Genomic DNA, 26,215 nt, shown 5'->3' with positions numbered 1-26,215 from the left:
TCATTGGCCGAACTTTCCGCGATAGCCAATAGAAATACACGACACAAAATTGATCTAGACGTTCCTTTGGGCGGCCATTTTGAGTCGGTTCTGTGTACGAACAGGAAGAGTTTTTGAGTTCTGTTGTGATTTCTGTCGCGATATTTCTATATCTGCGCAACATTTGGAAGGCGTGACAACAGACTTGGTCTTACTAAGGTATAGTCGAGATTTTGACTTCCCTCTCATGTTGCATGCCTCAAGAGGTCTACTCAACGTACATGGCCCTGAACAAGTTTTTCAAGTTCAGTTGACAGTTTGTTCCTGCCACTTCCGGTTTCAGAAAATGGCGAGGAGGTCATTCATAATCGTGCATAACGTTCAAATTTCAATTTTTTTTTTGTCATTTCTGCTAATCCAGCCGTTACATTTGTATATTTGCCATGGTAACCATAAATGCGAAAAAACTCACATTTTTGCTGGTGAATTATAATGGATCTGAATGAATGAATCTATGAATGAATTAAATGATTCATTAATGCATCTTTTTTGTGTTTTAAAACGTATAACAAAATTAATGAATTTCTATGCCGTTGGAATGTCTTGTTGTCGACATGTCAGTAATATCTGATTTATTTGCAGACATTACTATAGGTGTAAAGGCTTTGACATATTTTTGTTCCAGTACATCTCCTTGGTTTTATGATACTTGGTTCCCATGTACAAAAACAGGTCTGAGCAGGGGAATATAAGAATGCCACCTGTAAAAAAGCAAGTAAAGAAGAGAGCTCCACCTAAGCACAAACTTCCCGACCCGTTAAAGCCTGGAGAGGTGCTGACTGACAGCATGAAGAGGCAGTGGAAGGTGGGAGCGGCTGTAGGACAGGGAGGATTCGGACTTCTGTATGCAGGTATTGAACCGGTTCCTTCATGTGATAATCTTTGTGAGAGCTTGTCTTTTTGCTAAGTTTTGAAAGACACTGAGTGAAAGATAGATGTTAAAGTAGAGAGGAATTCTTGTATAGGGCGTATTCAGTCACGTGACCCTCCCCCTAGCAACGAGCACTGTCGGCCATTTTGGGGTCCACTTGATAGTGGAGCCCTATGGAACTCTCCGTAGAAATGGCAGATGTTTTCTACGCCATTCACTATTTCCCTTCAAAACGTTTTGTCTCATAATCATGGTGTTTTGCCTCATGGTCGGTTGTTGGATTGGGACTGATAAAGCACACACTGATTGGGAAACAGTAAGATTGGTTTTGCGTTTCTCGTGTAGGTGCGGGAACATACGAAGGTACTAACGGATTTGTGACATGCGAACAGCAGATCTAAATAGTTGAAGCTTGAGAATCAACGTGTGTGTATGGAAACCTTTGTATCTGGTCGAAAAGCAAATTACGGGCCCGTTGTGTAATACAGTCGCGGCACCATGTAGTCGTTGCTTGAGATACGTTCATAAACTGAGGGTCTTTCAACGTCGAACTTTCCCGATCATAACATACTCCTTGTCAACTAAATTTCTCACGACACTCTGTTTTATCAAGACACTGTAATACGTGGCTGCAGGCCTGGGAACACTTGTATGCTGTGAACTGATTTTATGCGTACTCTGTAAACAGTCATTTCCAGAACCAACTCAAGACAAAATCAATGGACTTTGCCGGCACTATTTAGCGGCCGTGTTTGTAGGCTGAGGAAAACCTTTCCTCGCTCGTCGATAATGGGTCATTTCCAGTAGGTGAAATTGAATCTTTGTAGCGAAAAGGATGTGAGGCTGGAGACTCTTCGCATAATAAAACAGCGATCAGACGACTTCGCATTCCTTGGAAATTTAGAGACCGCCGGACACCGAGAAACTTCGCTGCAGGGATGGACCCCAAAATGGCCGCCCACGGAGGGCAAGGGTGATGACGTCATATGAATACGCCCTATAGAGATAGTATACGATTACATATACATGATGTATATAATTATAAGTTTCATATAATTATGTATTCCTGTGGAAACTTGTCATTATGCAGATTGTAACAGGAAATGGTTGATCTTACACTTTTGTTACAGCATCTCCAAATGGCCCTGACTCAGTTGGGCCAAATGCAGAGTATGTCATCAAAATTGTGAGTACTTAGTACATTCTTATCCCTAACTGATAAGCATGGGGTTGAGTGAAAGTAGATCTAGGGTAACATCCTCCCTTAACCTGAAGTAGCTGTTTGGCTGATGATGAAGTAAACCACTCCATTGAAATCGTGACAGGATGATCCGACTTTCTATGGCTATAATACCATGAACCTTTATATGACATGTACATAGAAGTTCCTCCTCCTTGTGTTCCGAGTCTTAGAGTTAGACCGGGTGTTGATAAGACCTTTCAGTTTCATGCCTTAGACGTCATACCAATACATTTTTATGTAATTTATATTTTTCAGGAACCACATGACAATGGGCCTCTGTTCTCTGAGATAAACTTCTACCTTAGGACAGCGAAGCAAGACATGAGTAAGTATGTGAGGGAATATGTTTGAAATATAGGGGAAGCATTTGCACATTTTCTCCATCTTACTTTAAAGACTTAAATCAAAGTACTCATATAGGTTTAGCTATATAGGTGATACTGCTTTCGTTTCAGTGCTTGTGTTTGTTGCTGTCTTTGTTACCACTTCATGATGTGTGATGTATGAAACAACTTATTGGAACTGCTTTTGTTTTTTGTTTTAAAATCTGTTTTTGCATTTGTTTGTGCTGTTCAGTCAAAGATTGGATGAAAGCTAAGAAGATGAAACACCTTGGCGTGCCGAGGTACATCGGGTCAGGTTCCCACGAGGGGAAGACCCGACTCAGGTTCATGGTGATGGAGAGGTTTGGGGAGAACCTGCACAAGATGTTCGAGGCAGCAGGGAAGGTCTTCACTAGGAGGGATGTGGCCATTTTAGCCATACGACTGGTAAAACATCAAATTGTGTTTGTGCTGTGTGGAATGTGGTTGAATCGTTGAAATAAAAAAGAACACATCATTTAGATGATACCAGAGTATCTGTCCTAGATAAAGGATGATACAGATGATATACATACTAGTAAGCAAGTTAAACCTTAGAATAGTTGTATCTGTCAAGACTTTGTTCGTCCTCTGTGCTTGTCTTTTCTAGGTGACCACTAACAATCTTTTATGCCCTGCAGTTAAACACCCTGGAATACTTGCATGACCACCAGTTTGTTCATGCTGACATCAAGGGCTCAAACCTCTTAATGGGATTCACCAAAGATACACAAGATCAGGTGAGAAAGAACATCTTGATTATTGCCAAAAGGGTATTGTTATGTCAGATTCATCCAATTCACCAATTCATCCAGTAGATTTTTGCTCCTGTACAGACTTTCGTAATAATGGAGAAGTAGCATCCCACAGAAAGGAGTCCTGTTTTTCACTGAAAATCTTTCCATGAACCTCTACCAACTTACATGCAATGCTGGAAGGTACCTCTACCAACCTGTAATATACTGGAGTTAAAACCCTAATTTGAACCCACAGGTTTACCTGGTTGACTATGGACTTGCATATCGCTACCTGCCAGACAGTGGTCACCGTGATTACAAGGAGGACCCACGGAAGGCACACGACGGGACTCCAGAGTTTACCAGCTCAGACGCACACAAGGGTGTCCGTAAGTCCATATTTGGAAAAACTATGATAACATCCTGACATGTATGATACAAAATGTGATCCACGTCTCTGAAGGAACCTTGAGTATAATCTCAGGGCTATTCGTGCAATGCAGCCTCCCCATGGCTCACATTTTTTTGGCCAAGCACACTGTGACTCAATACCCTACTCTTCTTGATAAGTGTGTTGGGTTTTATATTTACACCATTAGATAATAACCATTAGAAATTATTCATTAGATTTGAGTGTTTAAAACACTAAGTTGATAGTTTTTTTCCTCACGGCAGCCGCGGCTAGAAGAGGAGATATTGAGATCCTTGGTTATGTGCTGCTACAATGGCTCCGTGGACAGTTGCCTTGGGAGGACAACCTCACCAACTGTGACTATCTCAGGGACCAGAAGATGAAGTAAGAAACTAGATTCCTCAGTCATGTGTTAGACTCCCTTCTTTATTGACATTCTTGTTAGACCAAGCTTTACATTTGACTAAATCTGCTTTCTTTGCTCTCCAGATATTTGAAGAACATTCCATCTTTGCTGAAGGCCTGTTTTCCCAAGGGGGACTGCCCAGGTGAACAACTACATTGTATCAAGTTTCATTGTCCTAAAAATAGCATATAAAATAGCAACTTCTTTTGCTGCATAGATTAAAGTTTGGAGGTGCCAAATCATTTTTGTCTTGGAAGACATAAAGTTTGGCTCAATCTTATAAACATGCCTGTGTTAGGAAGCACATCTTCAGCATGTTTAAGTCACATACAGAAGTATGCATACATTGACTTGGCTTGTATTGTTACAGATGAGTTGCGGAAGTACCTTGAGTACACCAGTGGTCTAGTGGTGAACTCCAGCAGGTACCAGGAGAGACCAGACTATAACTATCTCCGAGGCCTGTTCACAGCTGCCTTGAAGAAGGCTGGCTGGAAGGATGATGGGAAATTTGACTTTCTTTCTGCAAAACCAAAGTCCAGCAAGGTGGGTATAAACTAACTAGTAGGCATTTGTGGTGAACTACAGCAGAACTTTTGTGTAAATTAGTCTTTCTTTTCTACAACTGGAACAAAACAAGAATGTTACAGTTTGAAGGCAGGTAAAAGACACCCCAACTCAAACTTTGCACAACTTTCCATAACGTTCCATAACTTTCCAAATACCTGACTAGCTTTTTGTATCAATGAAGAAGTGATAGGTGGCTTTATACACAACAGCTTATAAAGATACTGTATATGTTCATTAAAATAAACTTTCCAACGGCACAAACGTTTTATGGAAACTGTTTGTGCCGTTGATTCAGGTTTTTCTTGCATAAAGTAAATGCACAGTTTAGATGTAATGTAGAATGTGGCCAAAATGCTTTTAAAGTGTTTGTCTCATCTTGTTCCTTTTAAAGAATCATCTGGAACAGTTAAGGAAGAGTCACCATCTGTAGTAGAATTGGTAATTTGGTTTTATGCTGAAATGTGAAATGGTTTTGTTTTTCAGAAGGGACAAGTCAAATCTAGCACAGATGAGGAGGTTCAGAGTCCACTAAGAGGCCGATCTGCATCCCCTAAGAAGAGAGCACCTCCAAAAAAGAAAGCAGTAAAGAGGAAATCTGATGAGTCAGACGTCTCTTCACCCCCTAAGAAGAAAGCAGCACCAAGAAAGAAAGTAGCAAAGAGGGTTTATGTTGATTCAGACTCAGAGTCTCCTTCTCCAAAACCCAAAGCTGCAAAGGCCAAAGGTAAGCTGGAGTTGCACTGTCAAATTGAGGGATTGACGTAGGTGGAAATGAAAAGTTTGCTCACAGTTTTCTATAATTGTTACTCAACCTTAACTGAATAAAAAGACTCTTTTTTACACAACCAAGAGATTTCTTTAACTGACGTTTCGGTGACCATCTGTCACCTTCTTCAAGGCAATTCTGACTGGTTCACATTGCAATGCAGCACAGGTGTCGCTGCTTATAGATGCGTTCCCAAACGCAAAGTACATATATATACAGTCACAGGGAATGACATCACAATGCGTTCCCAAACGTACAGAAGTGTAACAACCTTAACGTCTTTTTTATGACCTTTATTAGCAGCAAAAGCAAGAAAAGCAAAGTCACCAGATGATTCAGACTCAGATTCTCCACCAAAACCCAAAACTGCCAGGGGCAAAGGTGAGCTGGAATTGCACTGTCAAAAAAAGTGATTGAAATACTGGTGGAAATGAAACTTTTCTCACACATTTCTGTTATTACTCAACTTTGATTTCTATATTTATGATCTTTATTAGCAACAAAATCAAGGAAAGCAAAGTCACCAGCATCTAAGTCTCCCAAGCCCAAACCAGGTATCACTGATTTAGTTGAATGTTTCTGTTGTAAAATGGCCACTGACAACCAAAGAGTACAAATGAGAAATACAAATGTTCATGTTTTTTCAGTCGTTTTTACTAACAATGTCACTTTGGTATTACTTGTAGTAGACTGTATGAAAGTAGATGTATAAACTTTTGACTCGTTCATGTACCCTCAAGCCACACCAATTTATTTTCTGAATAAAATAAAAAATTTCTTAAATGCTAGATTGGAAAAACAACATGAAAACAGAATCTCAGAGGAATGTTTTTACTTTGGTGCACAGTATCGGTTTTCACCCCAGCCTTCTGTTTTAATGATTTTTTTTGCTAAATTAAAATAAAAATCTGTTAACCAAGAAATTAAATTGGTGTGGCCTCACTTAAGTTTGATACAATCATTCATGATATCATTCCTCATCATTTTAACATACTATCTTAATTTTGTTTTGTTCCAGCAGCTGCAAAGCGAGGTAGGAAAGCCCGTGCCTTGAGCACCATTGCCACACAGACTTCCCCAGGCCTCATGACCAGAGGAAGACTGTCCAATGGAACATGAGGAATCAGTCTATACATGATTACAATAAGTGCCTATATTGGTTCAAATACCTGACTAGCTTTTTGTATCAATGAAGAAGTGATAGGTGGCTTTATACACAACAGCTTATAAAGATACTGTATATGTTCATTAAAATAAGTAATGGCAAAACAGATTTGTACAATATTTATGACTTCATGTTAGGCATTCTTACATAGATGGACCTGGTGATCATGATCAGTATGTCCAACTAATTACACATCTGTAAGGACCAGCAATAAAGACTAAATGTTACAATTTGTCAGCTTTCAACAAGGGCCTACAACAAATAGTTGGTGATATGTTGCCCTACAATGTGTCTTTAATTTAATAAGTTTAAAGACAGCACAATGCCCATAGATCAGTTGGATATGCTAACACTGTAACAGTAGAATGTGGATCACTAATTTGTAACATTTGTTAAGATTTGTAACACTTGTGAACTTTGACTTTCAAGCATTTAAGTATTGTGTTCTAAGTGTTATGCACATGTAGGTAGACTGTTGAACAGTATATTTACACTCTTTTGTACAACACAAGCAAATTTTGTCACCAAATAGAGGCTAATAGCCTTTGTCTATGTTGTAACACTCTGTTAGGATTTTAGATAGTGGTCTATGTGAATCAAACATGGCATAAGAATTGTATTGTTATGTAATAGACATTCCAAAAATATATATAAATAGAAGAAAGTAGGAGCCATACCTCTTGCTTGTATGTAGTCTAAATAAAAGTGTTTAAACTGTTAGCACCTTCCTTGTACAATGTGTTTTAGGAGGACAAACTCTGACACAAATACAGCTTTGTTGCCGAAATAACATCTAACCAATTATTTCTTGACATGATTTGCCATGAAAATTTAACCTGGTAGCTCTCTGCAACTTAAAATATTACGTAGAAATACAAAATGTACTGTAGCCTTGAGATGATAGTACATAGAGATTTGAAATATAACATTAACAATTTGTAATTGGACAACACAGTTTCACTTGAGTGGTAGCTTGTGGTAAATTTGACCTGGAGAAACAGCAACCACTGCTTGTTTGACCCTTCTTGTTTAACAGGGTCAGAAAATGACAAAGTTGAATTGGCAGGATTCCCTTCCATTGTTGGCAAGTTTGGTAAATTCCCTCCACCAGCTACAAAAGGGAGTGATGAGGCCAGCGTGGCCAGCGTACAGGACAATGATGTAGGCTGGTATAAACAACTGCAGCTGCTATCTGTGTGTTCTGCTATCTGGCTCCAGTCATCTTCACTGTGATAGGCTGTAAAGACAATACAGTGTATTGAGTTTCAAATATATTGCATTGTAGTTGATACTTCCACCTTTACTGTATCTTTTAAGCTCAAGCAGAAACAAGTATTTTTATACTTTAACTTAGAAGCATTTATCTGGTTAGTCTTTAGTGTTGTCTATAACTTTATTTATGAATCATTAATAAAAGAATTAAAATACAGTATTTGAAAACTAGAAGGATGCATTAACCTACCTTACTACAGTAAGGGCACTCTCCAAAGATGACATTAAAACTCATCCTAGTTGATGGCAGTGCCCTCAACCACTGGAACAGAAACAAAACTACTTTGATGACAATACTCATACTTGTAGATTGGTGTGACTAGAGAACACAATTTAATAAAACAAATTTTAAAATGATACCATGCATGAAATACTCCTTAAGATATACAATGTAAAACGAACAGCCTGTAAGACTTCTTGCACATGCTGGTATCCCATAATAATCAAAAAGCTGTAATACCACACCTCAATAAGACAGGTGGCATGGAACGGCCTGCTGCATCTTGGGTCATCACATGCCTTATCAGGTATCTCCTCCCCCAGACGGTAGGCATAGCAGATACTACAGGCCATGTTAAAGTCCTGGGAACACAAGTCAATGAAAACAGCTCGGTATTTACATAGACAAATCTGTCTCTTTAGTACCTTTCAGGATTCCATTATTGCTTTAGCTTGACCAGTTATATGCTATTTTTCATACTGTACATCTGTGTCAGCTTACAGATGCGCCCTATGTGAGACTGTCATTCTCGCTTACCCAGGACTGTTTAACCATAGCCGAATCTGTAAAGCTGATATCAATTAAGATTTTACAATGGTCAATATTGACTGAAGGATGAAGGAGGCCATATAGTAGTAGTACATCTCTGCCAGGATGCATTGAAAGAATGAAAAGATACCATAAGTGTTTTGTCAATACTCACCTCTTTGCTGGAGTTTGCTGGGGAGGGGAAGTCCACTCCTAGAACATTCTGGAGGTTGGGTAATAGAGTCTGTCCTGGGTCCCTGTATACAGAGGAAAGTGGGCACACCATCAGATGACCATGTTCTATGATATAAAACCACTGAAAACATGATTCCATCACCTGTACAACTGATTTTATGCATGAAATTGACAACCACTCTATCAAACATTTTGTACAAAACACTACCAATGGTGATGTGCATGCCTTGTTACTTGCCCAGTCTTCCCATGGATGTATGCTAGGTACAACAAAGGTTCAATATACACATGTAATGGTATTCACCTACCAGCAGTGTAGGTTGGCATTCAGACTCTGCTTTATTGGGTTGATCACTGTAAAACAGAGTATCTGTGTTACATCTTACTTCAAATGAAAATTTAAAAAAAACTTGTATCCTAAAGCAGTTTAAGTCATAGCGAACAAAGGGAGTATGACGGATTCTCTCTGTCCACAACAGTCACTGTATGATATTCTTTATTCAAATGAACTCGTTATATTCATAACTACAGTCAACTACCGAGTATGTGCATGCTTTATTTTGTTTTACAATGGAATTCATGTTTAAAAAGGAGAGAGGAGCCTACCGTGGTCAGCACCCAGAAACCTGCACTCAGGCAGCATCCTGGGGTGGGCTGGGTCAACAGTGATCTGCACCGAGGCATTGTTTCCTGTGGTTAAGAAGTGACACATCTGTCACAATTCTAGCGAGGCACATACATTGGGAATTCAAAGGTCCACATCTACAAGTATATATTGGCCATACCACAAGGAGCCGTAAGACAAGGGGAAGGGCTAGCAACCCCTCCCTGTAAAAAAGGAACCCTGGTACAGAAACAGCAAGGAAACTATGTGCCTCTAAGCACTGCAAGGTGAACAACAACAACCATGTAAGACAACATACAGTACAAAATCACAGTATCGCACCCAAAGTTATCCTCCTGACTGTGTCCTTGTAGGAGGGTTTCTCTGGTTCCAAGACCCAGGTGCTTTTGTCCAGCTCCTCCATGATATTCCAGAAGTCCTGGTACTGGGCCAGCGCTTTCTCAAACTGGAGTAGAACTCCCTGCAGGCTGTCCTGAAGCACACAAGCACAAGCCAAGATGTGGGGATAATACAAACATATGGATTATCAATGTCCTAAATCATACTTTGTGTACCTTATGGCATTTGTAATACATGTTTATGTATCACAGAAAACATTTTAAAATGTTTACATCATTTATTCCTTAAGATTAAAACTTAAGTATTATGCAATGATGTACAAACCTGTTGGGACCACTTGAAGTTGACCTTGGCTGGTAGGTCAGCTGTGCAGGTAGGGGTCATTTGTGGATACTGATACAGAAAAATGATTAAGTTAATCATGTAATCAAGATATAAAGTTTATAATCTTTTCCCCGCAACTGGGATGACTTTCAATGTTCATACCAAAAGCATTTCATTTTTCATAAATCAAATTCTACATTGAGGCAAACCTAACTACAAGTTATAGGAATAATTACTGTAGCTTCATATGTGCATATTCAAAGCTTGATGTAACCTACCTGGTTGTGGAGGTTGATGGTGAGAATGTGCTCCCTCTGGCAGGCATCTCTGCACTGCACCTGTAGGCTTCTGAAGCTTGGGTCGATGTACACCAGCCTGGATAACAGTGTCAGAGCTTCATAATCATCTTCATTACCGATTATCCAATTTAGACTAGAAGTGCTAAACCTGAGGTGGATCCAGAGTGCAGACCTACAAGTATATGCTTAATCAACTCTGGATTTTTGAGACAACATTCTTTCAACAGCAAACCTGGGTAAAGCGCTGTCAACCTAAAATTCCTCCTGAGTTGCAAATATTGAGTAAGGCAGAGACAGAATTGCTAGTTGTGTTTGTCTGCTCATAGTTGTCATATGTCTGAAACAGTGCAGAGATGTTGATCACCTGTCCCACCCCAGCTTGTCTATCTCCTGAACCAGCTGGGTGAAATACTGGGGAGGGGGGCCCACAGATGACTGCTGGGATGACGTCTGTTCCTGCAAGAAAATCAAAAAGTGAGGACAAGGAAAAGTACAGAAACCTTTACGCAGCTCTCTAAGATAACCTTCATGAACCGGTAAACTCAAAGAATGATGCGTAAATGTTTTTTCATGTTAAAAAATAGATAATACAACATGAGGCTAAATGTAATGCAGAAAATTCCACACATCCAAGAACTGTTAATTTGCCTTCCTGACAATTCAATCTTTAGGAACAGAATGTACAGTATTTCCACATACCAGTAGGTTCTGTAACTCCACCAGGAAAGTAGTCAGGTCAGAACTCTGCTCCAATCTCTGGAAGGAATGTGAAAATTTGTCTGCTTATAAGTAGATCTATATACACTTTTCATACAGTAAAAAACTATTCTGTGTTTTACATGGCATCCTGGAGATAGAGATCATAGAAATTCAGGAAATGTAAAATCTTGGAAGGAAATACACTTAGTCTAGTCAATACCATTCCTCAAGTGACAAGTTCGATAGAAGGTTTACCTGTGGGACAATGTTTTAAAAACCCACCTGTTTGAATATATCCTGCTTGTCTTGAAGTACAAGCTGGAGTCTCCAGTCGCAGTCTATTCTGTAATAAGTAGTAATACTAGTATTAATGACATTCAGTTTATCAATAAAGTGAGTGAATAGTGTTACTGTCTGCAACTGGAAATATAGTATGAAAGACCAGTAACAACCTCTACTTAATTTTCTTAGCTTGATTAGCTTTATCTGCTATAATTTGGACTGAGTGGATACAGTTGATGCACACTCCTATCCACTTAGTTCCATAATTACATGTATTCAATAAGAATTGGTACCTAGCTCTATTCAGCTCTCTGGATGGTGGCAACTGAATCCTCAGTCGATACTCCTTTCCCTGAAGTACACACAATTGTTGTACTGGTTAATGTCCACCACAATACTAAAGAGCCAACTATGAGCACACAGGAAACATTTGTACTACATGTAATTACTTTTCACCCTCCAAACTCCTGATGGCCAGTTCCAAGGATAGCCCAGTAAACCCGTCACACATTCAGGACCTTCTCTCGACCCTGCCCCACTACCCAACCAAGGTTGGCGGGGGGTTGGGAGCAGTCTGTCCAGTTTTAGACCGCACCTATCTTTCATGCCGACTATGTGACAACCAGTACATAACATACTCCCAACCAGTACCCAACCATTTCACAACCTATTCCAGACCTCCCGCCCACTCCCGAATGTTTTAAACATTTTGAAACATGCGGCTGTCGCAGCTGACCCTGTAGCAAACCTCGCAGGCCAACAGCCAAACACGGCCAAACTTGCTCTCAACTGACTCCCAACCAACCATGGTCTGGGAAAGGTTGGGAGTGTTATAATGGTTGGGTATTGGGTCAGGGGCTTGGCAGTAAGGTCAGTAACCCACCCCAGCAGTGATGAAGCCATCATAGAGAGTGCCCTGAGTGTTCTGTGGCAGCAGCATGGGGCAGACTGATGCAGGTCTCCCTGGTCCAGACAGCATCTCTGTGGTACAACTCCCTGCAAGGCGGGCTCTCAGTCTATCAAGTCCGTAATCCACCTGCAGGGTACAAAAATAGAGTAAAGTGCTTTTTGTGAGCCTATAATATACTTTTTGCATATTAAAGCGAGTCACAGAAGTTATAAAATAGCTGATGGTTTGACATTTTGACTGAACTTTGCCCAAGTGTATTAATATTGCAGTGTACGAATGCAAGTGTGGAGCTGATGGAAATGATCCTTCAAACGCTTTCCTCCCCTCACATTCCCTACCAGTTCTCTATCTCAAGTGTTTCATTCTAACCTAGAGCAATTTTCTCGCAATCAAAGTCAATCATATCAGCCAGGAGATGGCCCCAGCGACACGCACTGGCGTTTTCTGACGTCCGTTCTGACGTGAAAACCACAACCTCGAGTCCCACAGGAGGTTTTCAGAAGATCGTGGGATGTAGAAATTACACCGCACCAGATAATTGCGCGATCTGAATCACTGCAATCCATGCACGTCGACGAGTTGCTTTCGTGTTGACATCCTGTGCCCTTGCATAGGGTCAGCACGTTTTTTTCGCGCCACGAGTATTGGACTCAACCAAAGCTTCAGTGGTAAGATTGGTAGAATTAATTATAAGTATTTCCATGTTAGATAGTTTAAATTCATAAGATTTTCATTTTATCAAGACATGATATATATTTTATCACAGTTTACAACATTTTACAAACACTTTTCCTGCTTTACTGTAAAAAAAGAGAAATAATTATACGATATCTTACCACCCGAATGGACTTTACTTTGTAGGCGTGGCTCATGACGTCAAGCCTGGTCAAAGGTTAACCATCGCAGATAAAATCCTGAGGCTCACTGCACAAGACAACAAACACTCGCGTCTTTCCCTTCTTTCTGCACTGTCAAACACTCTGTTCGGGTACGAAAATATGTCGATCGTCAACGGCCCGACCCCTGATTCAGATGAGACGTTCTTGGACGACGTCGCCTCGCTGAAAAGCCGCGTCAGAGCGCACACCGATCCCGGGAGGAAACCTCTCGGCCAAGACGACAACACCGAGGAGTCCCAGGATGGCGGCGGGGGGCGGACTCGCAGAGGGAGGCCGCCGCTCACCAGGGTCCAGTCGTCACGAGACATCGACATCGTGGAGCGAACGCGGTCTGTGGACGAGATGAACCGAGCCCTCCCTGATATGGAAGCGGCTTACCACACCATTCTCAGCAGCGTCGGGGAAGAACCGGGCCGACAGGGGCTCTTAAAAACACCCAGCAGAGCGGCCAAAGCGCTCATGTTTTTCACCAAGGGCTACCAGGAGGACCTCCAAGGTTAGACACAGATCATACATTCCCCTTAATTACTAAGGACATTATAATGTCCTTGCTCTTACGTAACCCGTGAGAAGTTAAGTAACAAGTAATACATTCCATGAGAACCAGCCGGAATTTTTACCCAGTAAACTGGCTCCTAGGGGTGTGTCACAACAAGAAGGTTTTTATTTCTTTTTTTAAAGACCAACTTGATCACAAGTTGGCCATTGCAAGGCACGACTTGTGTACAATGTTCTTGGTCATCATGTGACACTGGGCTGATACATCATAATTGTTGCCCTACATGAACTTTAGTCTATAGGCCCCTTGAAAACCACTTGACTTGCCTCTGATTTTGTGCATTTGGGCAACTGTTGGATGTAATATCGAAAACAATATTCAGTAATCATCCGTAAATATTGAATGATAAATGTTATTTGGTAGCAACAATTTTTCACATTTGTCTGGGAAATAGCAAAATTTGAAGGTGACTTGCAGACAAACTTTTTATTTCTGCAACAGAATTGGTCTTCACACCTCTAAATCAAGATCCTTTTGATGGATTTGTCTAAAATTGGACATGTCGGTAGTAAAGAGGGTATCGAACACCTTAGCCAAACCGCAGACACCATAGTAGCAGTGGCGACTAACGAAGGGTGTTTTTGCTTGATATTGCAAGAACACCCTTCGTTAGTCGCCACGGCTAGCACCATAGTTACTTTATGGAGGGTTGTCTCCCATGGACTCAAGAAAGGGAAAGCAAGTTGTTGATGTGTACAGCTGTAGTTTGGAATAAGACATCTTAGTTATAAAAGCATTTGATTCTCTTACTTTGAGTATGTTTGATGCCATCTGTGCCTTGCAGGAATTCTGAATGATGCCGTGTTCGATGAAGACACTGATGAAATGGTGATAGTGAGGGACATAGAGATGTTTTCCATGTGTGAACATCATTTGGTGCCATTCACTGGAAAGGTACTTTGTAACATATGATGACATCCGCTGCATATACCTGAACAGCCTTAAATTTTGGTGCTTCACTTTTTTTTAAATTACTGTGTGATTTTACCTCTAAGGCCATGTTGATTTGATTATATGGATGACATTCGCATAAATGTTTGTCTGTTTCCAACAAAAAAAGTTTTCGGCCATACTGTAAATCAAAATAAAAAATAAAATAAAACTGCAAAATTAGAAAAAAATGCAAAAAATTATTTTGGGAAATGAATACTTATGTCGTAGAATGCCAAAGTCAATTCCAAAGTCAAAGAAGAAGATGTGAAAGAACAAAAATGAGTTTGGTGGTCATTATGACTATTTTGTATAGGCCAATTTTTCAGTTTTGATTAGATCAGGCTTAAGACCAACAAGAGTGAAGCATCATTTATAGAAGAAGGCTGTTCAGCTGCTGCTTTGCTTGCTTGTTTGTAAAATGCTGCTTGTGTTAATTTTCAGAGGTAGTGTCTGATGCAATATTTGATGAGGGCTGTGATGAGATGGTGATAGTGCGTGATATTGAGTTGTTCTCTTTATGTGAGCATCATCTGGTTCCATTTATTGGCAAGGTATGGCTGTTCCTATGGGATGGAGATTTCTTTTCATTTTTTCTGTGGGGATGGAGGTGATCAAAGCTAACTCTGGTGCTGGCAGTAAGGGTGCATTAGGCGTATCTGTCTCCTAAAACAAAATGCAAGGTAATATTGTTTTAGGGATAGGCGGAAACATGTCGTCTGTGAATGTAGATCGGGCTGCATTTGTAGCCTTTCCACATGACCTCACTGTAACCAAGGATTTGTTGTATCAAAGTATTAAAGCACAGGAAATTCTTGGACAGGCAACGTTTGGACAGGTAGTTAAGTGCATTTGAAGGAGGTAATGTCAGATGGTAATGTGTACTTACCTAATGGACAACAAAAACATGAGACTTTATGGTTTAGAAATACATGGGCCTTCCCTCTTTTATGTTCTGTTAGCATTGTACTGTATTCCATGGCTGAGAGCTATGTCATAGGGTCTGTATACTTGAGTCCTTGCATCAAAACACCTGTTAAGACCTTCTAGCCGTACCATTGCTCAAAGGCAATACATGACTTTCAAGGATGTTACGGTGCCCAAGTTTAACCCTGACAACAAGTGTGATATTGTGACAGTGGAAGAAATTGGCTCCAGTGTGACATCTACACATATTGCACTTTCTTGGTAGTTATCAAGATTAGCATTCTATAAGTTACTCATGAAAAAAACCTATGCACACAACATTTCAGTTCTGCTGATATTTGTGGTCCTTCTTTTACTATGATCCATGGTGATGAATACGTTTTGAAGGAGGGCACTGCATCAGCTAGCAGATGTCAATGTGTACTTATACTGAATACCGAGCCAGTTGTGTGCATTTCAACTCAATGTCTTTGTCTTACAGATTTCTGTGGGATATCTACCAAACAAAAAGGTGCTTGGACTTAGTAAAATAGCCAGGTAGGTCTGAGACTTGGAACCTGATAGATTCAGCAACAAAATGATTTATCAAAACAACCCTGCACAGATGAAAGGTTACCAAAATATACAGCTCATCATGAGAGTGAGCATTACCCAGTCATTGCACAATGATATTGTATTCAAGCATATTGATCTGTTTTCAAAAAGTTCACCAAAAGAGAGTAATGGGTGAGACTCACACAAACACTTAAGCCCATTGTATTAATTTGTGCTGCTGTTAAAAAGGCAAATTTATTATACCACAGGGATTGAAGGCAGTTTGTGATAATCATATCTGTTTTGTTTATTCCTTTCAGAATAGTAGAGATGTACAGTAGGAGGTTGCAAGGTAGGCTGCTTTGGAAGTTTGTACACATAACTTAGGACTGAAACACTCCCCTTCTTTGGAATCTTTTAAGATGCAATTTCTTCATTTTCCGAATCTTACTTCATGAGAGACACAACAATGGCAATTGTCAAATGAAATATTGTATTACTGGTAGTGTGGTGGTTTTGGCAATGAAATGTCATCGATCAGTGTTGTACACATTGACATGTTTCTGTGTTGACTGTACATTGAAGCACCTCTTGTCCCATGTACTTTGCAGTTCAGGAGAGGCTGACCAAGCAGATAGCCCTGGCCCTGAGTGAAGCCATTCAGCCCGCAGGAGTGGCAGTTGTATGTGAAGCAACGTAAGTGTCCAAGTCTTAAATCACACAGATCTAGATTTGGTAATTACATTATGTTCCTCAATATGAAATAAAAGTAACTCTGTCCCCTTTTGAATGGCCTGGTGGGAAAGAGTATGGTAGTTAAACACACACCACTACCAGTGGACTAGCCTGCTGCTTTAGTGACTTGCACAAAGTTGTGTGACCCAGGGCTGCCGAAACAAAGATGGGCGCCGCCTTACAGTTGGTGTTTTCTTACTTCATGAGAGACACAACAATGGCAATTGTCAAATGAAAGTGTCTGGTGCGGGAAGGACTTTAACTTTAACTGTCCCCTTTTGTGGAAACATGTAGCATTCAGCTTGCATGCCTTCCCTGGTGGAAATGTTTGATAATGCACCACATCATCACAGAGATCTGCCTGTGTTGACATGCTAGGGCAAAGGTCATGCCTTGGAGGCTTGTTGTCTGACAGGTAACCTCTTCACCCTGATGGGGCAGATATGCTGCTGACAAACGCAGCATCTTTCCACAAAATTTGTAGTAGAAGCTCCAAACTGACAGGCTGTAGGATTGCAAAATTAAAGGGTTGTTAGTTCAGATTTGCATCATCAGCCACATGTAACAAAATATGACAGTCAGTCTGTACTGGCTTTGCTTACATTTCAGCCTTTTCAGGTAGAATCCCTATTTTCCTGTGAAAAGCTCAAGACATGAGCTTCTTATCTTGATGATTCCTCTACACGTTGTCATAACCTGCATCCTTCATGTCCTCTCCAGGCACATGTGTATGGTGATGCGAGGAGTACAGAAGCTCAACAGCAAGACTGTCACCAGTTGCATGCTGGGAGTGTTTCGAGAGGATCCCAAGACAAGGGAAGAGTTCTTGACATTGGCAAGGGGATGAGAAGGATGACAAGAAGTTGGCTTGATAGTTATATTTCTGTGACCTCTGTTTGCAACTGACTCTCTTCTCTACACTTTTTCCCTCACAAAAATGTTATCCCTCAACAGTTCTCTTTTAACAAAAGATATCATGTTATATATAAAATATTTCATGAAGGAACAGTTGGACCTTGAATGGTGTTGCCAACTGTCAAACTGTCAACATAGTTTAATTATCCCACTTGATTTAATTCATTAGGTCCTTGAGTTGTTTCATACCAAGAAGGAAATAAAAATGTGGTCTGTTGCTGTGCTGCTCAGGGTTTTAATCCCACCTAGAGGTTTCTTGTGAGTATATGCTGTCAGTTGAAATGCCCATTAAGAGTTAAGTTAAAACCTTGTGGGAAGTGCCATTTCATAGAAGAGATTAGCATGGTAAAACTGAAATGTAAGAATTACAAAGCAAAATCAGGAGAAACTGTAAAGCCAGATTTTGTTTTGACCAGAGCTTAGGTAAGATAGAAATGTCAACAATCATGACAAGAAAACAAGCTTTGTGATTTGATAGCCATGAAAGCTATCCATCATAATCCATGTGTTTCTTTTAGCAAGTATACTTGTGCTGGGGTGTGATTTTTGTGGAACATACAAAGTCATGTATTTTACTAATCTGTGCAGTTGTACCTGCTCTTCCATTTTTGTTTACTGCATCTCTAATTCCTGTTTCTGTTTGAGAAAGCAGAAAAACACACAACACATGAATGCACAATGTGCCAATAGAGCAGGATAAGAAAATGCAGACATGATTATTACAAACTGAAAGAACAGAAAATGTACCCCATAATGAAACCATGTCTCAATGAATCAAGGCTCTCACAAGATGAGTTTTCAATATATCATGTTATTCATGAGGGACCATATATTTTCTCTACCTTAGTGTTGAAAAGGGTGCAATATCATCTGGTACCAGTTTTTGTTTCAGTATTTATTGTAGGTATATTTTGTTAGGTGGGACACTGTAACACTACTTGAGGTGGTGGCTATCATTGGAATTTGCATGTTTTCTGTTGTAGTACATGTAACATGAGTTGAAGATGTAAATGTGTGATTTTAAATCTGTTGAATTGATGCAAAGTTAACTCAGTATTTTAAGAGCTGAAAGCTGCCCAACAAAGTGAATTGGATTAGATTGGATTGCCTTGAAACTTTGAGAGGTAATTGTATAGCGATGACTGTCATAAATTCTTGATAATTGAGTAGTGTATTGCTGTTCTAACACAGGTATCAGTAAGGTGTCAATGGCAACACATGATATGTAGTTAATTAAATAGATAAAATAGTTTGACTATGTTCCGTTGTTGATGCAATCATGCAATGTCAAGTACACTGTACTGTAGATGTTGTGCCATTATTGGATGGGATCAGCTTTGCCATTGATTTTCCTGACAGAAAGTTGTGGTGATGGGTATGAGTAGAATGGTAATTGTTTTAAGAGGGTTTTTTACTTGCTTGCAAATCATGCATGACTCAAAGACTTTATATGAATTAAAGCTGAGCTATGTATTGCCTCAACTGAAAACTGTCCAAAACAAACATTACCAGTAACATGCCTTTCCTTAAGAGTAGAACTAAAATGTAGCTAATCATTCATGAGTCTTATTCTCAATAACATTTTGAAATTGTTATTTATACTAGATTGTTTTCATGGTGACTTATCAGTAATGTTCCAAGAAACAGGAATGGTGTCAATAATATAATTTCTGTTTTGTAGAACACACTACTATAACCACTTACTGAAAAGTATGGTTGCACACATTTTGTGTATGGGAGAAAATAAATGAAACATCAAAATGTAGCATGAGTCACATTACTTTCATTGGGTTTCAAATTTGCATATTTTGCGTTTAATTCTGTACATCTCTGTCTAAGGTACCCACATGCCCAAAATGATTGAAATCTGTTCCTTTCTTCAGTTATCCTCTTTGAAAGATTTTAACAAAAAAGCCCCAAACCTATACCACTTTGTTATGATGTCAAAGCTATCTACCACCCAAACATCCAGACAATAGCATGCCCAGGACAAAAGATACACTGAAAACACTGATATGATAGACCTTTCTCAATTATAAAGTTGACCTTTTTTGTATGATTTGCATTTAGTTGTGTCTCTCTCTCTCTCTCTGGCTCATTCCCCGTCGCCGAGGATTAGTGGGAAGGGCAGGCCCTCTGTGTACATCTTTGTCTAAAGCCCCGGTTACGCATAGCCGAACATGGCTCCCGATCACCAGCCAACCAATTTTGGCGATAAAACGGGAGCTTTCTGACCAGTTTTAGGTTGATTAAAATTTGATTCCCGAACACACCCTGACCACTAATGACTCACACCCAACCACCAGCCAACCCATTCCAGATCTACCGTCCACAGCCGACCGTAGCTCCCGAGTCACGCCCAACCATGGTTGGGGGAAGGTCGAGAGGCCATGTTCTGCTATGTGTAATCAAACTACCTACACACCCCATATCATGAAGAGCCGTTGTTCCTTTCTTCGGTTATCCTCTTTTGAAGATTCTAACAGTTCCAAAACAAGTTGCCTTAGGGCATTAAGACACGCAGATGATAACTCACCCAATAAAGCACATTGCTTTAGAATATCCCGAGTGCAATTGGCATGAATTCTTGTCACCTTTAACTTCACAATACAGGAATTTGGGGAAAATCTGACAAAATGGCAAATGCAATAAAAGCTCTAACTACTAGATGAGCAACCTGCACAATTTACATAAGGAGTACTAGGAAGCCTCTCTTTTGTAGTTGATCCGGTTTTTCTGTCAAATACCATATGTTTGATTATCGTTCACTGTTTCATCCGTACCAAACCGCACAGGCTGAGTAGGTGTGCGCTCGCTCTCTCCAGAAATATCTGAGTTCAGTCAGAAAAGTGTTTCTTAGCTCGTCATCTGAAGGGAAGACGGTATGTTCCTATTCTACTGCAATAGTGGTCTTGGGTATGGGTTGTGGTAGAATGCCATTTTGTTGGTAACGTTACCCTTACAGCAGGTAGTAGGCAGGTCAGCGCCCGTTTGTGTTGAGCGTTAACGACGTTACTGCCTTGGTTTTAAGAAGGAGTGTTTCTAGTTAAGATACATCGATATTTTCATACATGTATTTCTCAAACAAACCTTCATTATAGTTCCTTTGACCTCAGTGGAGCAACGGCAACCCGGCAACTGACAAAAGAAGAAATCGACCAGATTAATCAATTTTTGCTGAATGACAAGGATGGCAGCGGTACTGTCACAGCTCAGGAGATCATCGACTTCAGGGATGCTATGGGTGTCTATCAAACTGAAGAAGAGAAGCAGGTATTGTCTATTCTCCAAGCAGAGGTTTAGGCCGTAAGAAATCGCGGCCACTACTATTACCCCCCCCCCCCTACCGAAATGTCTGTTTTAAAAAAAATAGCATATTGTCTGCGACTTTGCGATCAGACCAATATCAATATATCACAAGATATAGCTCCATAAATCTGTGTAAATGTGCTTATTGTATCACAAACGAAAGTAAAGGTACAGTATGTGCAAAGCCTTCACACATCACACCTGTTTCCCGAGTTATACGCGTGTGTCAACTTAATGACCGTATTTCGTATAGTCTTAACAGTCATATAGGACCGGGAACTTATGGAATGAAAATGGTCGTGAATTTTGTGTCACCTTAGATGGAATTTTCACTAGTTAGCCAGTATTGATCTCAACATGATATCATCCTCTGCAGAAGTACCGTGATTGGGTAAAGTCTATTGACAGCAGCGGGGATGGAGCCGTGAGCGTCGAGGAATTCCTGACCATGATGGACAAGAATAGATCGCTGGATTCACCGCTTGAATATTTCAAGTTTTTGACAAGGTAACGGCGTTTAGTTTTGAATTGTCAATAACCCGGTCCAAAAACTTGTTGGAACGTAAGGTAGTGGTATGGGATGATTAGGTCAATATGAACGTCGAGTTTGTTTCGTGCATTTTGTAGTCTGAAAGACTGTCAAACAAGTCAAAATGTAATTCACATATCAAGATAGTAAAGTTATTGCTTGAGTTAGCTGTCATTTGGCGTAAGTCAAGATGTAACTTGGTATTCGTCACCTGAAATATTTTCCCGAATTACAGGATGGAAGCGGGTTCATCACTAAGGATGAAATTCGTCAGGCCATGTCCGAAATGGGCCAGAAGCTGAGCGACACAGAGCTGGAGTCCATGATGGAGAAATATGACATTAGTGAAGATGGCAAGGTTAGACTCCTAAACTTGATGATACACGCTCCCCTTACCATCGAAAGGTGGATGTCATCTTTTAAAACCTGGACACTGAACAATTAGGGCAGATTAATCTATGCTGCTTTCTCGACAGATGACTTTTAAAGAACCGAAGTACAGTAATGTTTTTTTGAAATATTGCAACTTATATTAGCATTAAAATGGACTTTGATACCTCGTCCGAAGTTTTCAAACTTAAATGTCTTGCTGAGATAGTGATGGACACGTGCTCAATGTAAAGTCACTAAACATTGTTCTGTTCCTCCGCTATAGATCAACTACGAAGAGTTCCTGAAGAGCTTGGTTTGATACAACGGTGATGAGCTTCATGAACCAGGAAGAGAAAGACGGAGAGTAGCCCTGCATTCGTGAGATGATTCTTGAGTTCAAGGATATCGACGAACTTGCTTGCAAACTCGGAATCTACGAAGAGTTTTACGTGTTGTATCTGTGTTAATCATTGTGGCTAGGTGTTCCCATTCGCTCAAAGACATGTGAATTCCCTTATTTTTTGACTCTGTTATTGTATAAGGTACAAACAGCACTTATAAAAAGACTTTGTTATTTTTCTTTGGTCAAGCTGGGGATTGTGGTCTTAGACATTAACAACTGGGATGTATTTTGAACAGCTACGGGATCAAGACGACTAATATACAACAAATGTAACTACGTGTATTGTCGACTTCTATGTATCGTTACTGAGGGGTCACCACTTGTGCTTTGATTGAATAGTACTGCAATTGTGGTCAACGTCATTTGTTGTCATTTCTTAAGATCTTATCTACTGTACAGAAACGCAGAGGGTTTCCGTGAATGAAATCGCTATAAGATATGTGTCCGCTGGCTAAATAAACAAATGAAATTGAATATAATTGATTAAATGATGGATACGATACTTCTGGCAGAAAAGCCAAAGTAGTAAAACGCTACATTACAAGGGAGTCAAGGATACTAACAAGGTATTCCTGTGAATACGATTTTTGGCATTATTGACAGGATGATACGAACTTTTTGAAATGATGTTCCTGTCGATACGATTTTTTGGCGCTGTTGTCCAGTTCTCATCGTGCATAACGTTGCTGTCCTGCTATTTAGATAGAGCATTATATATATATTGTATACAAGGTGAAATCACAACTGTCGTGCCCCCTGATAACCCAAGCCCCATGCCATATTCTCAAGGGGGCGTGGTCATGTAGGATATGGCTGACTAACAATGTATCTGTTATAAACTACACACCCTCTTTGACTTTGAATCATGAAAACATCAATACAATAGATCGACCACACCACATGTTACCTGAGACGTCGAATACAGTTTAGAACGAAGTCAGTAAACGCGACATAAGACAGCGATTGAGACGAATAGTTGGATTTAATAATAACCCAAGGCCGGGAAAGGGTAGGCCAGTGGGTCATAAGGCCCCGATGTTTCTTTAGAAGCATAGCGTGTTCAGAACACGAAATGTCAAAGCCGGGATTTCCTCTTCAGTACCTGGGAAAGCCGCCAGGGGGCCAAAAATCACCTTTTGTCAAAACCTACTGACATACCAAATATAAAACCAATACATCAAAAGAAAGATAACGAAATTGATAGAAGTATTCAATTGACCTCTTTATTCATAGTCATGTCATGTCAAGAACACAATCAACAAGTTTGTACACCGTAAACTCGAAATAATTGAGTTGAAGTCACAATCCAGCACTAAGAAATTAAGAACAATTGTAAAATAAATGACAACTGATGCCCATCTCAACCTATGTTAGTTTCGATCTACTAAACGTCAAGAATTTTTTTTAGTTCCGTTAAAAAGTTAGCAGAAAAGTGTTGATCGTATTGCACTTGGAATGTGAAAGACGATGGTTTATATGTGTTTTTCATTACCCTTTCGTCAATTTTGTTGTTTTCCTTTGTGTTCATGTTTTAATCAATGTCCTACAACTATAGAAAACGATTTGCAGGAAACTAAGGAGACGTTGCTAAATTTGAAACGTCTTTCACAGAAGATCACTGAAATGAAACCCGGTATCATTGGCGTGTATCTCCTTTCAGCCGACAACAATACCTACAACAATTGGAACTGTGAATGAATCATCATCATCCTCCTTGGGTAAACTACGCCTCTCGCGACCCTGTGTGTTGCCATATGCAGGGGCGATCTCCAGCCCGGGGTAGTCACCGCACAGCTCACCGATCTCGTCCCCAAGTGCCTCCGCGGTCTCCTCGCTGACGTTCCCCAGGACAGTCATGACGACATAACGCTGCCGTTCGCTCTCGTCCAAGCTGTCCAGAAAGTCGGCTTCTTCTTCTCCATCCATCAGCAACTATGACAAAAAGGTGATGAGGTACAAATATTTTATAGACAGTTGCAAAAGAACGAACTTTTTTACGTTTCGTGTGTTTTATTGTCTTTTAAGTCATACCTTTGCATCATGCATCATATTCCAATTATAAAATCAAGGTTCACATATCCAATTTTGGTCAGCCAACGGTCGCTCAGTGATTGCCGCCTAGTGGAACTGTCCAAGCGCCAGCTATCAGTAACACACGCTTCGCGGAGACGTTGGTTGCCTTGAGCGCAAACTTTAACGTTACTAGCAAATTTCTTCCTTCTTCATTAAGTTGTTCAGGTTTGATAACCATATAGGAAAGTTATATCAGAATCAGCTGTGAAGTTTTGTACCTTAATTTTCCAGTCACGGACGTCAGCAGAGTCGGTCGGCATCAGGTTTTCGTACAGGTTGCTGAGGAGACACACCTGCTGGGTGTCGTCCTTGTACACTGTAATTCCCTGAGGTAAGGAAGGGGGCGTTATTGCATTAGTGGTCACAGAAGATACTACATGTACTAGAAAAGAGATCTTTTGCTGCGCTTAAAGGAGTGAATTTTCTCCCACGAATAATTCGGCTAAGTGACAGTTCCCATTAAGCTGGATCTATTCATCTACCCTTGTTAAATATGACAGAGTTATAACGGTAGAACTAAAACTCACCCTTTTAGCATCCATCAGCACAGTGACGTCATCGGACACGCTGCTCTGGGAGACTCTGAAGATCTCTTGCTGGGTGAGGATGTCAGCTTGAAGGGTTCCGGGTTCGATCTGGAAATCCAGAATACGGTTCCTGTCAAACATTTATGTTGCTGGCAAGAATAATTCCTGAAAAGATTCGGTGGCTATGTGGACCAAGAACAGGCAAGGTGGTCTACATATAACCCACTTGGTACAGTCAATAAACCCAATGTTTCAATCCTGGCGTGGATTGATGTTTGTTTACAAAAACGAATTCAGATAAGAAAAGTTACACATAGGACTTTTTCTTTAACAAAAAAAAAGCTCGACTGGATCCTAGGCTACGTAGTAGACACAGAAAAAAATCGTCAAGCAAACATGTCTATACCGTAAAACTGACAACAACATGACCAATGACCGTTCTGCACTCAACAGTTATCAAGTATTTTCAGTGCGAAATTGCCATCTTTTGATTGCTGATCGTTTTGGCCTCTTAATTTACACAGTCACTTACCGGTGAAGCAAGAAATGACTCGTCGGTCTCGTCTTCAAAAGGGTCGAAAGGCGATGGAGGCGGGTTCGGGTCGAAGATTGGCGGGGGCATGGCCTGTGGAAGGAACAAATGAAGACCAATGAACACGCTGTGTAGCCTGGCCATGACATTACATGGGGAAAAGTGTTTTACAGCCACCAGCAGACCTATGAAGTCCATATAGATGTTCTAACGTTGCTCGTCTGTATGCGGTTTAGCTACTGTTAGTACAATTTTTAACAATGAATTCCTTCTTGAAAATAAATTAAGTAAACTCACCATTGTCAGAGCCCGGCAGAACACGAGGAATCCATACACAAGAAGGGACTTCATCTTGAATCTGAGGGAAGAGTGGTAAAAGTCAGTAACACAATTTCTCAGCGATACAAAAGGTGACAAACAAGGTCTCAAGCAAATGATATGACGACGAGATAAAACAAGTGTGGCGGCCTCACCTTTTGCACGCTTGGAGATACTTTGTCTTATCTAGTCAAGTACGGACTGAATATCGGGGTGCTTTCTCGGCTTTTATAGGCTAGGTGTGAAGGGTGGTTACTTTAATTGATGTCCGGTGAGGTTCCATGTGAGATGAGAGGCATCTACATGAAATAGGCCGGATGTCCATTGTAAGTCACCTGTCCGAAGGCCGCTCCATTTGTACTGGAACTCATCCGGAAGTTCAGACTTTG

The 26,215-nt window shown here is 40.4% G+C and overlaps 3 protein-coding genes across 12 annotated transcripts; 2 read left to right on the top strand and 1 right to left on the bottom strand.

The window, feature by feature from the left end:
- Nucleotides 1-47: 47 nt before the first annotated feature.
- Nucleotides 48-7,291, top strand: LOC136433487 (serine/threonine-protein kinase VRK1-like). 9 transcript variants are annotated; one of them, XM_066425744.1, is made up of 14 exons: nucleotides 48-198; nucleotides 712-890; nucleotides 2,041-2,096; nucleotides 2,409-2,478; nucleotides 2,730-2,923; nucleotides 3,157-3,255; nucleotides 3,509-3,641; nucleotides 3,928-4,048; nucleotides 4,154-4,212; nucleotides 4,441-4,616; nucleotides 5,124-5,364; nucleotides 5,710-5,787; nucleotides 5,904-5,960; nucleotides 6,425-7,291. In XM_066425744.1, the coding sequence occupies exons 2-14, from the start codon at nucleotides 734-736 to the stop codon at nucleotides 6,523-6,525; spliced, it is 1,542 nt and encodes a 513-aa protein (XP_066281841.1). In that variant the 5' UTR covers nucleotides 48-198; nucleotides 712-733; the 3' UTR covers nucleotides 6,526-7,291. The 9 variants fall into 9 exon arrangements, with proteins under 9 accessions (XP_066281841.1, XP_066281847.1, XP_066281840.1 ...); XM_066425743.1 differs by having other exon boundaries at nucleotides 49-198; nucleotides 5,707-5,787; nucleotides 6,428-7,291; XM_066425742.1 differs by having other exon boundaries at nucleotides 49-198; nucleotides 5,707-5,787.
- On the bottom strand, nucleotides 6,039-26,215 carry LOC136433488 (E3 ubiquitin-protein ligase FANCL-like). The gene is made up of 18 exons (XM_066425753.1): nucleotides 25,982-26,215; nucleotides 25,806-25,866; nucleotides 25,509-25,601; nucleotides 24,977-25,084; nucleotides 12,238-12,390; nucleotides 11,648-11,706; nucleotides 11,355-11,415; nucleotides 11,073-11,129; nucleotides 10,738-10,829; nucleotides 10,353-10,449; nucleotides 10,075-10,143; nucleotides 9,733-9,883; nucleotides 9,393-9,476; nucleotides 9,095-9,140; nucleotides 8,767-8,848; nucleotides 8,309-8,425; nucleotides 8,034-8,105; nucleotides 6,039-7,808 (listed from the first exon to the last, which is right to left on the bottom strand). Exons 2-18 carry the CDS (start codon nucleotides 25,857-25,859, stop codon nucleotides 7,776-7,778), a joined length of 1,428 nt encoding a protein of 475 aa, XP_066281850.1. The 5' UTR covers nucleotides 25,860-25,866; nucleotides 25,982-26,215; the 3' UTR covers nucleotides 6,039-7,775.
- Nucleotides 13,153-19,528, top strand: LOC136433491 (GTP cyclohydrolase 1-like). Of its 2 annotated transcripts, none has more exons than XM_066425765.1 (6): nucleotides 13,153-13,659; nucleotides 15,097-15,206; nucleotides 16,061-16,116; nucleotides 16,434-16,465; nucleotides 16,725-16,809; nucleotides 17,569-19,528. In XM_066425765.1, exons 1-6 carry the CDS (start codon nucleotides 13,263-13,265, stop codon nucleotides 17,693-17,695), a joined length of 807 nt encoding a protein of 268 aa, XP_066281862.1. In that variant the 5' UTR covers nucleotides 13,153-13,262; the 3' UTR covers nucleotides 17,696-19,528. The 2 variants fall into 2 exon arrangements, with proteins under 2 accessions (XP_066281862.1, XP_066281861.1); XM_066425764.1 differs by lacking the exon at nucleotides 15,097-15,206 and adding an exon at nucleotides 14,507-14,616.

Source organism: Branchiostoma lanceolatum, chromosome 4 (assembly GCF_035083965.1).
Source record: "Branchiostoma lanceolatum isolate klBraLanc5 chromosome 4, klBraLanc5.hap2, whole genome shotgun sequence".
NCBI classification, from domain to species: Eukaryota; Metazoa; Chordata; class Leptocardii; order Amphioxiformes; family Branchiostomatidae; genus Branchiostoma; species Branchiostoma lanceolatum.
The sequence above is the reverse complement of the archived record's forward strand: the minus strand, read 5'-3'. Positions and strand labels throughout refer to the sequence as shown.

Coding starts and splice junctions, on each gene's coding strand:
- LOC136433487 (XM_066425742.1), top strand. CDS start 734: ATGCCACCTGTAAAAAAGCAAGTAAAGAAGAGAGCTCCACCTAAGCAC. Junction 4,213..4,440: donor TCCCAAGGGGGACTGCCCAG/GTGAACAACTAC, acceptor GTATTGTTACAG/ATGAGTTGCGGAAGTACCTT. Junction 5,788..5,903: donor CAAAACTGCCAGGGGCAAAG/GTGAGCTGGAAT, acceptor GATCTTTATTAG/CAACAAAATCAAGGAAAGCA.
- LOC136433488 (XM_066425753.1), bottom strand. CDS start 25,859: ATGAAGTCCCTTCTTGTGTATGGATTCCTCGTGTTCTGCCGGGCTCTG. Junction 11,707..12,237: donor ATGGCTTCATCACTGCTGGG/GTGGGTTACTGA, acceptor TGTGTACTTCAG/GGAAAGGAGTATCGACTGAG. Junction 10,830..11,072: donor TGGAGTTACAGAACCTACTG/GTATGTGGAAAT, acceptor ATTTTCTTGCAG/GAACAGACGTCATCCCAGCA.
- LOC136433491 (XM_066425765.1), top strand. CDS start 13,263: ATGTCGATCGTCAACGGCCCGACCCCTGATTCAGATGAGACGTTCTTG. Junction 16,466..16,724: donor GTACAGTAGGAGGTTGCAAG/GTAGGCTGCTTT, acceptor TGTACTTTGCAG/TTCAGGAGAGGCTGACCAAG. Junction 16,810..17,568: donor GCAGTTGTATGTGAAGCAAC/GTAAGTGTCCAA, acceptor TGTCCTCTCCAG/GCACATGTGTATGGTGATGC.